Source organism: Tinamus guttatus, unplaced genomic scaffold, assembly GCF_059628265.1.
Source record: "Tinamus guttatus ecotype Peru unplaced genomic scaffold, ASM5962826v1 Tinamus_guttatus_pri_ptg000150l, whole genome shotgun sequence".
Lineage (NCBI taxonomy): Eukaryota > Metazoa > Chordata > Aves > Tinamiformes > Tinamidae > Tinamus > Tinamus guttatus.
In genome coordinates, this window is record NW_028288684.1 from 13,859,065 (window position 1) to 13,872,706 (window position 13,642).

Consider the following 13,642-nt stretch of genomic DNA (forward strand, 5'->3'; position numbering starts at 1 on the left):
TGAGATATTAATCTTCTGGAGTTCCAGATATCTACATATCAGCATAACTCTTTATATCTGAGATAATTATCTAAACTGTGAAAAAACAGCAAAATAGAATAGCAATAGAATAGAAAAAGCACTTATGCTTTGCTGTTCATCTCAACTTGGAGTAAATGTAAAAATATGTCATACGATTTTAGTAACTAACTGTTTGATACTTTTGACTGACTGTGAAGCTAGCCTAGAGAAGTAACTCAGATGGACATGTTGACACTGCAGATGTCCAAGATGACCAAGGTGAGATGAGTCCTACTCTTTGTGAATGCTCAGGGAATCATAGAATCATTATGATTGGAAAAAACCTTCAAGATCATCGAATCCAACCATAATCAGCTGCCTGAAAGCAAAGTGCTGTTAGTCGATCAGACAACAGCATAATCAGATGCAAAAAAAAAAAAAAAAAAAAAAAAAAAAAGACTGATGCTCCTAAATGTGAAATTGAAATGTGGAATTATTTCTCTTGTGCTAGCTCAGCAAGTCATTTTCTTCCTTCTTTCCTTTTTCTAGAATGATTACAAGAAATTGTCTATGCAATGCAAGGATTTTGTAGTTGGACTCCTTGATTTGTGCAGAAATACAGAAGAAGTGGAAGCAATTTTGAATGGTGACGTCGAGATGAACCATAATAATGGAGAGCATGGCCGTCCCAGTCTCAGCCGCTTAAAACTCGCCATTAAATATGAAGTAAAAAAAGTAAGCCAGTCCATTTATCAAGCGGAAATGTAAAATAGTGAGGTGTTGTTATAATGTACTATTATTAAATATTTATGTTAAGTAGCCCCTGCCACCGAATGAACATTTTGACCCTTCTGCAAAGTGTGTTTTTCAAACAAAAAAGCTGTTGCCTCACGTAACTTGCAATATGAACAGCAAATAGGGTAGGTTCTGTATGCAGTCAGTAAGGAAATTCTGGCTTGGCGAAAATCTGTAGTTAGATGTATAATTTGCACATATTTACTTGTTTATGACTTTACTTTGTAAAGATGGAAGACGGAAGAGCAAAAGCAAAAAATAAAAAAATAAAACTGGTAGAGCTTTTCTCCACGATGGAATGGATCAGATAAACACAGTGGAGGAAACAAAACAAAACAGAACAACTGCTCGTATTTTGCCAGAAAAAAAAAATAAAAGGTAAAAGAAACTGAAATTCTTAAAAGGATATGCAGATCCAGATTGTCTGGGAAGAGTTACAGATTTTTTACCAGAACATAGTTGTTCACATCTCAGTGCGAAATATTAAATATTTAGATGTGAACAATATTTATTGCACTCATGACGGGAAGAAGAAAAGCAGCTTGAATCAGCAGCTACAGCGTATCAACACAAACATTTGGAAAACCAAGTTTACAAGCGAAAGTTACCTGAAACAACTTCCAAAGGAAAAAATGTCACTTTAACCTTGTCCTTAACAGTGTTTGGGTCTTAATGAATATGAAGTTTTTTTGAACACTTTCTCCTCCCTGTTCTCTGAAAATGACATTTCTTTCACTTTCAGCCAGTTATCTTTTAAATATGGAGAGTTATTTGGGGGGGAAAAATGACGGGATTCTGTGAAATATTGCATTGTATTGTTTAGGCTTAAAGTTTACTGTGCAAAATAATCCTGCTGTCTGTTAATATCTGCCTTTGTAACATGCTTCTTGTAGTCCCCAGAAGTTTTGACAGAAGGGAGAGTTTAGTCCAGACTTCTCAGTTTTGCTTTATTTGTTTGTAATATTCCAGAACTGTTATAAAAAGCTCTTCGAGGATTTCCTGCAGTCATGACAGCTGTATTCTTGTGTCAGCTGAAAAGTTGATATTTTCTATGTTAGCATGTGAAAACAAGGCAGATTCTTTCTTTCATAACTGAAGACTATACAGCATCCTCTGCAGAGCAAAAAGACTTCAAGTTTTAAAATATCTGAAATAGCAACATGAAAATGATAAATGTCAAAAGCAAGTGGAATTTGCCCAGACTAAAGCTGATGGCTAATTACTCTCAGATGGAAACTATTAGTTTGTGGTGGAACACCGTATCAATAATACCGTGTTTTTTTGCATTAAAGGATTTATTGCTGGTAATGGGAAAGTACCTACATCCTGGGAGATTAGTCTCATGCAGAAAAAACTTTTCCATATACCCATATTGATGCTTCTTTGAATATTAGCTGAATTGATGCTACTCCCACATTCTTAATGTGCTCCAAAGAGCTGTTATTTTAATAAGTGGTATACTGAGAATAATCACCTTTTATTTTGTTCCTTTTCTTTGTCATAGTTTGTAGCCCATCCAAACTGCCAGCAACAACTCCTCTCAATTTGGTATGAGAATTTGTCGGGTTTACGACAACAGACCATGGCGGTGAAGTTTCTAGTTGTTCTTGCTGTTGCTGTGGGACTGCCGTTCCTGTCCATGGCTTACTGGATTGCTCCTTGCAGCAAGGTCAGTCTGTGCAGCTCATAACATGTTTAATAACAGCTGTATCATCAGCATGTAGGTCCTGTCTGGCAAAGGTAAAGCATAGGTATAAGTTGCTGATGTTCTTCAATACTGCATGTTATTTTAATGCTTCATGATAATGGAATGGCTACAGAACATGTAATTCTGGCAATTGTAATTAAAACAGGTAAATGTATTCTATCAAATACAATGGGTATTAAGTGAAGTTACTGTGATTAATCAAGAATTGCCTTGTAGAAATGATTTGGTAACAATGAGTTAAACTATTCTTCATTTTAAAATTGCATTGATAAGATACATGTGTTAAATCAAAAAGAAATAAATTAGTAATTCCACTAGATTTGAAGGGAGTACATTATGAAAAATAAATTTTGTCCCAGTAAGTAAGAAATCATATTTCTAAGAATTCTTACAGTATTACTACTTTGTACAGTACAGTGTTACTAAATACTGAAGTGGAGTGAATGTCTCTGATTCTCCCTTTTTTTTGTGAGAGCTCTGATTGCCTGAAAAGTAATATGAGTGAGTAATGCCTCACAAATGCTGAAGATCCTCACAAATGCTGAAGATCGTTGTATCCCATTAACTCAGAGCTAGACTGAGTTCAAGCTGTGGATTGATCCGATTAGGTCAAAGGCAAGATAGAAGAAATTTGACAATAAAGCTGACCCTATCTTTATGTTTGCTGATTAAAAATACATAGATACAAGTTGCTGAAATGATAAGGTCAGAAATTATCATAATAATGATCAGTTTCACAGCAGTCATGCATTTAACAGGGAGAGCTGTGTTGTTTTGGAGTCACTGAAGTAATGAAAAGTTAAAGGTAGCTTAATATTACATGCTGTGGTGCTTATCAGCCTCTCTGCAGTCATGCTGTATCTTATTTTCTCTGAAGTCTCTTTCCAAAACTTCCACAGAAAAGAGCTGTTTAGTTCTCTAAAGACCACTGAAAAATTGCTTACAGTGTTTATTTCCTGTGAATACGATGTGTGTGTTTCCTACCAGCCATGTGTAAGTGAATGTCTGCTTGCATCTCTCTCAGCCATGATTTCCTGGGCTGTCAAGGCAGTGCTAAGACTCCCAAGAGGTTTTCAGAGCAGCCATCCATCCTTGCCTGCATCCATTTATAATGTGCTGGTACTTGGATTTGGATTGTATCACCGTCTTGGTTTGGAGACAGTGTACAATGGGGGCACCCTTCTGCTGAGGATAGGGAAAGATCTCTGTCTTTGTATTGAGTGAAAGTTTTGACAGGAGAGTATATCAGAGATTAAAAAAAAAGGTGAGGGGGCAAGGATTCTCTAAAAGGTAGGCTAGTAGTTGCAGGTCACAGTAAAAAGAAACAAAGACCTCAGGTCTCTCTGTTCTGTGAAAGCAGAAAGAGGGCTTAGGGTTGGATGTTTTCATGGCAGAGCTGGGCAGAGAGGAACCTCATGAGGTTCAGCAAGGACAAGTGCATGGTCCTGCACCTGGGGAGGAATAACCCCAGGCACCAGGACAGTTTAGGGGTTGACCTGGTGGAAAGCAGCTCTGTGGAGAGGAATTTGGGAGTCCTGGTTGACAACAAGTTAACCGTGAGGCAGCAATGTGGCCTTGTGGCCAAGATGGACAATGGGATCCTGGCCTGCATCAGGAGGAGTGTTGCCAGCAGGTGGAGGGAGGTGATCCTCCCTCTCTACTCAGCTGTGGTGCAACCACACCTGGAGTATTGTGTGCAGTTCTGGGCTCCCCAGTACAAGAGGGATGTGGAGCTTCTAGAGAGGGTTCAGCGTAGAGCCACGAGGAAGATCAAGGGACTGGAGCATCTGTCTTATGAGGAAAGACTAAGTGAGCTGGGCCTGTTTAGCCTAGAGAAGAGAAGATTGAGAGGAGGTCTGATCAATATGAGGGGAGTACCTGAGAGGAGAATGTAGGGAGGACGAGGCCACACTCTTCTCGCTGGTGGCCAGTGACATGACAAGGCTTGATGGGTATGAGTTGAAACACAGGGAGTTCCATCTCCATGTAAGGAAGAACTTCTTGACTGTGAGGGTGACAGAGCCCTGGAAGAAGCTGCCCAGAGAGGTTGTGGAGTCTCCTTCTCTGGAGATCTTCAAAATTCACCTGGACACCACCCTGTGCCACGTGCTTTAGTGTTCCTGCTTGAGCAGGAGGGTTTGGACTAGATGATCTCTAGAGGTCCCCTCCGACCTTAACCATTCTGTGATTCTGTGTTTAGTGGGGTCATATTTTTCATTTTTTTCAGTCTTGACACTAAAAATCAGTTACACCATTTTCAATTTTCCAGATACTTTTGTCTAAAAACAGACTTTTAAAATCACAGTGCTACAATACTTTGGTTACTGATTTTCAAATACAGCAGTGAATTGTTTATTTGTCATTATTCTTTTCCAATGATATATTAGATCTCAAAGTCATTTAAAGAGATCTTATATTCTGGAAAAACTCTCAAGGTTCTGTGGACAACACCCTTAAAGGTGCCACATCATCTGTTACTTTCTAATAATCTTTCCCTATGATCTATATGTTGGGTGTTTTTTGTTTCATTATATTCTGCAAATAAAAAAAATCTATTTCTTCCATCATTCACAGTTTGCTATCTCATGCTTCATTCATACTTAGATATGTGTTTCTTTTTTTTCATTTCTTTTCTAAGACAAAAACATTCACTGTTTGATCAAATGAATCTAATATGACTTGGAAAATCATGGCATTACAACTCCAGAACAGAACATTTTTGGTATTAAGACAGTCAAACCAGTGTATGAATTAGTGGAATTTTATTAATTCCTTCTTACAAGTGTCTATTCTTTTTCTAGCTTTGTCACTAAAGACCATAGTGGTGGAAGACAGAGAAAACAGTGGCAGTATTAGTCATGAAAATAACATTGCAGTTATTCTGAAGCGTTTCTTTTAAATTCTCATGCTTTGGCTCTGTGAAATGCAAACAGGGATCATCTTCATAGTGTTAGAGCATTTCTGTCATTTACATGTTTGCTAAACACTTTCCTGTGAAAATTTGTTAATGAGAGCCTGGATCACACATGCTGAATGGAGAGTTTCACATCATGAAGAAATTTTGAGAGTGCTCTGAGGACAGAATTCAGTTGATTTGGCAGGAATTCACAAGTGTCAGACACTGGAAGGACCAAAGGCTGCCCCTGCTTTGACTTTTTGACCAGTAATCCACTTGGAGGCCCTCCAAAGTGTCCTCCACTCTTTGCTCTTTCTTTTTTTTTTTTTTCCTAGAAGATAATTCAGTGTAATGACAAACACAATTAACCCTAAACTTTCAGAATATTGTTTTGTTACATGGTATTTTGAAAGACTAAAATTAGTTTTCTGTTGTCTCCAAGAATCTTTATTACCTTTGAGGGAACTGTTTAGCTATAATTGATGACAAAATGTAGATTTTTTAAAACTTTTTAACTCATAAATTATTTAGTCAGTGTACGGCCATGACATGAAATATGAACTTGAAATTCAGTCTTTTCTTCCTATTCCCAAATCCTGATTGGGATTTCTAAATAAATTATTTAGTTATTTAGTTAGTCCCATCCTCCTTCCAGGAGCAGTGTGATCAGAGTTTACACCGTGGCAGAGGAGATAACATTGACCAAAATGTCCAAAATATGAGGATTAGAGAATTGCTGCTGCTTGAAAAATATATACAATTTTGTTATTAGGCCTTTTTTTTTTCCTTCTTGAAAGATGTGCTGCCACCTAGAGTCATATTTTATCTGTTCTATATTAATACCATTCTCCATAATTTTACAATTCTAAATATTTCTGCAGAGTCATGTGGAGAGGTAATAATGACCATCACTGACTACAGCCTCCTGCAGTTGCAGGGGAATGTTAAATTAAACTAATAAAAAGGATTCGCAGAGTAACTGCTCTGTGTCTTGGCCTTCCCAAAAACACAAGCTATAAAACACTTCCCAGGACTAAACAAACTAAAGCACAAAAGATCAGAAACCATGAAAAAAAAAAACAGAGAAAAAAACAAATAAAAATCAACTTATATTACTGAGAAAGATCAGGGACATTCAGAACTTCATGTCCTTGGGCTCTGTAGTGGGAGGGAATTTATTATGCCAAAGTGTGCACTTAGACCATGCTAAAGACAGACTCTAGCTTATTAACACTCAACGTCTTGCAAGATTGGGCATCGTCTTTATATTTTCCTCTTTTTTCCCCTGATTCATATTTTCTGACCTTTTTCTTCTCCATAATGAGATTCAAAGTTACATAATTGACATTTCTAGATTTTCTTGGGTCATTGTTCTATATCAGTTTCATCAATACTTCCAACATCTGTGTAATCAGTCCTATCAATCCCTCGTAGAGCAACGAAGATGATTAAGGGACTGGAGCATTTATCTTATGAGGAAAGACTAAGCGAGCTGGGCCTGTTTAGCCTAGAGAAGAGAAGACTGAGAGGACATCTGATCAATATGAGGGGAGTACCTGAGGGGAGAATGTAGGGAGGATGGGGCCCAACTCTTCTCAGTGGTGGCCAGTGACATGACAAGGGGTAAAGGGGACAAGTTAAAACGTATCTCCATGTAAGGAAGAACTTCTTGACTGTGAGGGTGACAGAGCCGTGGAACAGGCTAGCCAAAGAGGTTGTGGAGTCTCCTTCTCTGGAGATCTTGCAGACCTGCCTGGATATGACCCTGTGCCTCATGCTCTAGGTGTCCCTTCTTGAGCAGAGTGGGTTGAACTAGATGATCTTTAGAGCTCCCTTCCAACCTCAACCATTCTGTGATTCTGTGATTCTGTTTCCATGAATTTTTATTATATATAGCAAAGATGTTGTCTCTTTTGAGGTGTGGGGGGGAAAGGAGTTCAGTTTTATAGTTTTAGTATTTTTGATAAGTGATATATTAACATTACTTCCTTCAATATTTTTTCTTCTTTTGTCGCTGTCTCTCTTTCTGGCCTCTGTCTTCTAACCCATCTTCATTTGTGAACACAAGCATAATGCATTTAAAAGGACACTGTCAAGGTACTTTATAATTTTCCAACTCTGCTTTATTTTTGTTTGTGACTGTCCCTTGCTATATTGAGATAAAATCTCCTGTGACAAATTCATGTTCTCCTATAGTTCACACAAAAGAGAGAGTTTTTGAAATTCATTTCATGAGGCTGAAGGAATTATTTACTATAAAATAAAATAAAACAAAACATTCATTTTATTAAATGGAGGAAATACAATGATAGGCATGGATTTGCAAAATAATATGCAAAAGAATAGGGAACTCAATTTTTGGACTTATTAACCTTGACAGTGTTCTTTTAGTAGTAGTTATTTTTATATTTGTCTAGCTTTTTAAATGTTTTATCCATTTTTCAGACTTTTCTACTGCATCCTCTGATGCATTCTCTTTGTTTCTGTAAACCTTGTTGTAAAGTCAGCAAAATTGAGACTTTGCTATTGAAACAAGTGTAGCAAAATGATTTACAGCTTTACAGCAATAAATTATCTTTCTATCTTCACCTCCCTTTTTCAATGAATACAAATAGCTTTTTGTTTTGTGGGGCGTCCCTGACACTTGCTTTGAATTCTTTACATGGCAAGTTGGTCACATACAAATATTCTTTTCATATGTAAAAGTAAGAGAGGAGCATTTTTCTGTGGCTGCCAACTAAGTGAATTAACTAAGACTTTTACTGCACAGTATAGGCATTTTCAAAACATTGCTTGCAGTAAATAATGTTTAAAAGTTCAGCCTTGTGTGAGTTTACATGGAACTTTATTTTTAAGTGTCACCCATCATGAAGTTCTGCATAGTCACCACAAGGCTGAGAACATTTCTACTGAAAGAGCTGGGAAGGAATGCAAGATACTACAGAGATATAAACAAAACTTTTGGAGGCCTACTGAGCTGGTTTTTTAAAAATGAAAATGGATTAGAAAACCTCTACAAGAATGCACTAAACTTTATATCATATTGTTCAGGAGACAGAAAACTTCAGGTGTAATTTACTCCTGCTGGTAATTTAATGTTTTTAATAAGCGTCAAAATTCTGTTTTCTTTCCTGAATCCCTAAGGTCACTGGCATGTAAATTGGAAGCATTTTAACAATAAAAATAAGTATTTCTCTTTATTATCTAAAATAAAGTTTTAAGTAAGAAAATTTTAGATAGAAATGAATTATAAAATTATTTGAAAACAATGAGTTAAAAAAATGTATGTGGTGAAAATGAGTAAGAAAATTATCCCACTGCAATTAGCTTATTTTTTTAAAGGCAACTGTCAGCATAGCATCATATTGCATATATACTTCTAAATATATATTTCTCTGTGTTGCTTTTCTTTTTATAAATGTTCATTCTGGGAGAAGGTTAGACTATATCTTTGCTTTTTATAATCTGTTTTGCAGCTGGGGAGGATCATGCGTGGACCATTTATGAAGTTTGTAGCCCATGCAGCCTCTTTCACCATTTTTCTTGGCCTGCTTGTCATGAATGCAGCTGACAGGTTTGATGGCACCAAACTCCGACCTAATGAAACAACAGGCAATGTAAAACAGCTGTTTAGGATGAAGACATCCTGTTTTTCATGGATGGAGTTGCTCATTATTTCTTGGGTAATAGGTAAAGATTATTTTTCAATTAAATTTGTCTTGTCATGTGAAGCTAGACACCCATTTAATCCATTACAGTGTGATTTGTAAAATGTTTCTTCAGCTGGCTGCATTCCCACATGGCTTTGTATTTCTTCCTGGGTATCAGCAGGCCTTCAGTGTGCCTAATTAATAAGAAATATTCAGATCAAGGACATAGGTGAAATGCATGACAGATAAATATGAATGAATATGGATTGATGAATATAAAATTAAAATGTCTACAATTTCTTTGTTGGTTTGATCTTGATTCCAAGTGGAAAGATTTCCACATGATAGGTCAAGATTTTTCTTTTGCATCTAAGTTGTCCCTTCCTGTCAAGATCCTCTTGTTTGGCAAATATTTCCTCAGAATTAAGAGAATGCAGATAAATGCATTGTCATTTGACAACAGTGAAGCACAATCTATATCTCTGAATATTCAATGTTTAATTTTCTCTCCCAAAACAGACACAAAATGAGTAATGTGAATATTATTGAGCTGGCCATTCAATTTGCTGAGGCATTATTGTTCCGTCTGAGCAATAACCTGAGCACAGATGCTTCAAAATATTTTAGTTACGGCATTTTCTATTTACTAATTCTAATTTCACTTATTATTAGGCACCTAAATATTTTGGTTATTAGTTAAGTCAGTGATATAGTAGTTTAAAAAAGCAAGATATCATCTCTCTTCATTCAAGAATTTGAACATATAAACCTTTTGATTTATGGACTTTTCACATATGAAATCTCAGCCATCTGTACATAAACTAATTTGTATATCTTTAAAAGACATTGACAGGTTTTATTTTATCACTTGTCTGAATATAAATTAATATGGTTGTGTATTATGGGAATAACATAGCAGTTAAAATTCCACATGTTCTATAAATGTAAAGTACTTTGTTAATTCGGGAGTCAGCAATGACCTTTTAACTTGCAAACTTTTAGTGCACTGATTTAATCTATATTTATTTAATACAATGTAGGACTTTTGCATACATAAGCAGGTAGAGATTCTCCCTGCTCTACATAAGCAGGTAGAGATTTTTGAGAAAGTGACTCAATGCATACAAATCTAGCACTGCATTTGAATTGCTGTAGTTAATGTTATAATTGGCTTTACCAGAAAAATGACTAAAAGGGCCTCCAGACAATGTCATTAAGTACTGTAAAAGTGTGACATTATTCTAATTTAGAAAATTTTGTATTCAAAAGGAAAACGATTTGTCCAGTAGAAAGGATGCAATAAATAGATATTCTGTATTTGATTATTAATGCAAGAGTGTTAGGAATCAAACAAGTACAACCTTTGCCTTATTGAAGAAGCAATGGGTCTGATTCTTACTTGTGTGCTCATTTATCACATATACTTACAATTTCAGGAAGACAGACTATACCCAGGGTACGCTGCAAATGAGGAAATGTTTGTATTGCTATTTGTTCCACCATGGTTATATGACCATGCCAGAGCATTCTGCTTTTTCAGTCTCTTTTCTGTGTCTGTAATGCATTTGTAATACTGACTTGCCATTTTTCTCTTTGAGTTATACAGACAAAAGTACTATGAGAGATTACTCACATGAGAAAGAGGTGTTGACATGTATATGAATTTGTTGGTCCAAGGACTTTAGTGTTCATTCAAACTCCCACTGACCAAAATGGTTTTGAATTCAACTGAAACCAAGAGCATATCTTATACCTAAATAAAATTTCAAATAAAATGAATGTAAAGCTAAAACCAATACAACTATCTCTCTTCTGTCTTAAACAGGCATGATATGGTCTGAATGTAAAGAAATTTGGTCTCAAGGTCCAAAGGAATACCTTTTTGAGTTATGGAATATGCTTGATTTTGGTATGTTAGCAATTTTTGCAGCATCATTCATAGCAAGGTTTATGGCATTTTGGCATGCATCCAGAGCCCAGAACTTCGTTGATGCAAATATGAAAGATCTGACAAGTCCCACACTGGAGCCCAACATAAAATACTATACTTTGGGTGAGTTGATTGCACACATTAAAATTTGCTACTTAGACTAAGAAGAATTGATTTTCTGTTAATGACCCCAACACTTTGGTTCCATAATGCACTGCTTTAGGAAATTCCAACCCCTGTTATTCTTTCTCAACTTTATTGTATGATCACTCTTCACTCTGTGCTTATGCATCTCTCTTGGAAGGCTCTCCTAGAAACCAAAGCACTGAAATGAGCTAGATTAAAATAACCCCATCCTTATCCCCTCCCCCTTTTTTTTGAATAATTGAAAGATCTCTTTCATTTAATCAGCCACAAACCTGTCCTGCAACTATTTATGTTGGCACACACTTTGTGTTCTAGAGACTGAACTGAGCAATGGACATAGGAAATTAAACTGTCTTTGCCATCAGAACTGATGTATCTTTTAACTAAAATCTTTACTTAGAAGCTCCATTATACTAATTTAATATTTTGCAAAACTATTCTCTTTGCCAGTAGGAGATAAAAATGTTAATAAGCTATATATTCCAAATTAGAAAATCCTGAGTGCTGTTTATATGTGCTCACATAGACACATCTCTCTTCCAATAGTTTTCTCTAGACACTGCTTTACATTGATTTATACCAATACCTCAAATACTATTTCTGAATGTATTCATTATCAAGACTGTAGAAAAATCAGCACAATTAATAAATATTCCAAAACTCATTAAATTGTAATTTTCTAAATTCTGCTTTCTAAACTAATTTTTCAGATAAGAAGTTATAAATAATTTAGTTAAATATAAGTTCAGTTTTAAAATATACCCTCATGAAAAACTTGCAAAAAATGCTGTTATGTTTACAGTTTCTGGTCATGACAAGTACCCATTTTATTTCATTTTTGCAACAAAATATTGTATCATCTAGCAAAATAATTTCTGTTGACATTAGTTGTGAATAGTCACTTTGTTTTGTTGTTAAGCAGAGTTGTCATGTCATATGAGTATTGGTTTGGCAGATGAATTCCTCAAAGAATATAGTTTTCTGTTATATGTAAGCACATTTTGATGCAAGAAAGAATGATAAGAATGTTTGCTGTATGCCAGGAGAAGACTGTAACCATTTCACTGTAAATAAAAGACCGAAAAGATGGAAAAAAATTGAGAAGCATCATAATTCTCACCATCGTTTGGGTTTGTGAATTGCACTTTTTGATTACAGCTCTCTACATCTAAGCAGTTCATTTTGGATAGCACAAATGAATCACATATACATTTCTAGTTTGCTTTGTTCACTTTTCTTTACTCGACACTATAAGCTAAATTTTACTTAAATTGGGTGGAGTTAAACTCCAAAAAGTTACTTTTGTATTTTTCCATGCTAATTTAGTTCTTTGGATTCCCTGTGTAATATGTGGAGATCTAATCAATACAGTCAGTGGAGCTGTGAAGAGGATTTAGATCTGCCGTTGTACAGTTCAGTTGGCCAAAGATAAGTAACAGATTCTATTTGAGGAGCCAGAGGACTTCTACCTGTCCTACAGCTGCTTCTCCAAAGAGACCTCTCATAGATCTAAACCTGTTCTACTATCTCAGATATCCTAGGCATCTCTCCTCTCTCTCTCTTTCTCTCTGTCTGCCTTTCTCTCTCATCCCTTTCTTTCCCTCATTTCTCATCAGTAGACACAATAGTATCTCGCTTCAGTGTCAATTTTATCAAATTCTCTTCCTTTCTCTCACTTTATTTCTGACACCACCTTCATATAAGATAATTGCTGAGCACTGTGAAGTAGTCACTACTGACACTATTTGACCACTCATACTTGGCTCATGGAAGTCCAAGGGATCCAAGTAATAGGGATCCAAGTAGTCACAACTCTTAGTCATCTCTTTCAAAGGAGAAAATAGATTTTGTGTGTTTCTTGATTTCCAAAGGCTAAAGCTTACCTACTCCTGACTTTTAGACAGTGAAGTCTCATAATTTGTCTTCATGTCAAAATACATAATGCAAATTATGGTAAAGAAAAAAAAGCTGTGAACATAGTACTTCAACATTTCAAGTTTTCATACCTCCATTGCCTTCAACTCCAACTATGTTTTATTCTTTTGTTACTTAAAAGGAATGCTTAGTTGAGCAACCTAAGGCGAGCATGAAAATCTGACAGAAATTCTCATCTTTTGTTTCTAGCCAGAATAAACTGGGATCCGTCTGATCCTCAGATCATATCTGAAGGCCTGTATGCAATTGCAGTAGTATTAAGTTTCTCCAGAATAGCCTACATTCTGCCAGCTAATGAAAGCTTTGGACCCCTGCAAATATCACTTGGCAGAACTGTGAAAGACATCTTCAAGTTCATGGTGATATTTATCATGGTGTTTGTGGCTTTCATGATAGGGATGTTTAATCTCTATTCTTACTATCTGGGAGCAAAAAAAAATGAAGCCTTCACAACGTAAGTACAACTGCAATGATCATGGGCTACCTTTATGGAAAGCCAGTTACTTCTGTTGTATATATTCCTTTTACTAATTGTTATATAGATTTGCATCTTTTAGAAAGAGATTTTATATCAGATCAAG

The 13,642-nt window shown here is 35.9% G+C and overlaps 1 protein-coding gene across 1 annotated transcript in view; it reads left to right on the forward strand.

The window, feature by feature from the left end:
* TRPC6 (transient receptor potential cation channel subfamily C member 6) overlaps positions 1–13,642 on the forward strand; it is a 99,698-nt gene that overhangs the window by 71,896 nt on the left and 14,160 nt on the right. The window contains exons 3-7 of the mRNA XM_088522331.1: positions 550–735; positions 2,300–2,464; positions 8,876–9,089; positions 10,875–11,102; positions 13,251–13,515. Of these exons, the coding sequence (XP_088378457.1) occupies positions 550–735; positions 2,300–2,464; positions 8,876–9,089; positions 10,875–11,102; positions 13,251–13,515 (1,058 nt within the window). The remainder of the gene's footprint in view (positions 1–549; positions 736–2,299; positions 2,465–8,875; positions 9,090–10,874; positions 11,103–13,250; positions 13,516–13,642) is intronic.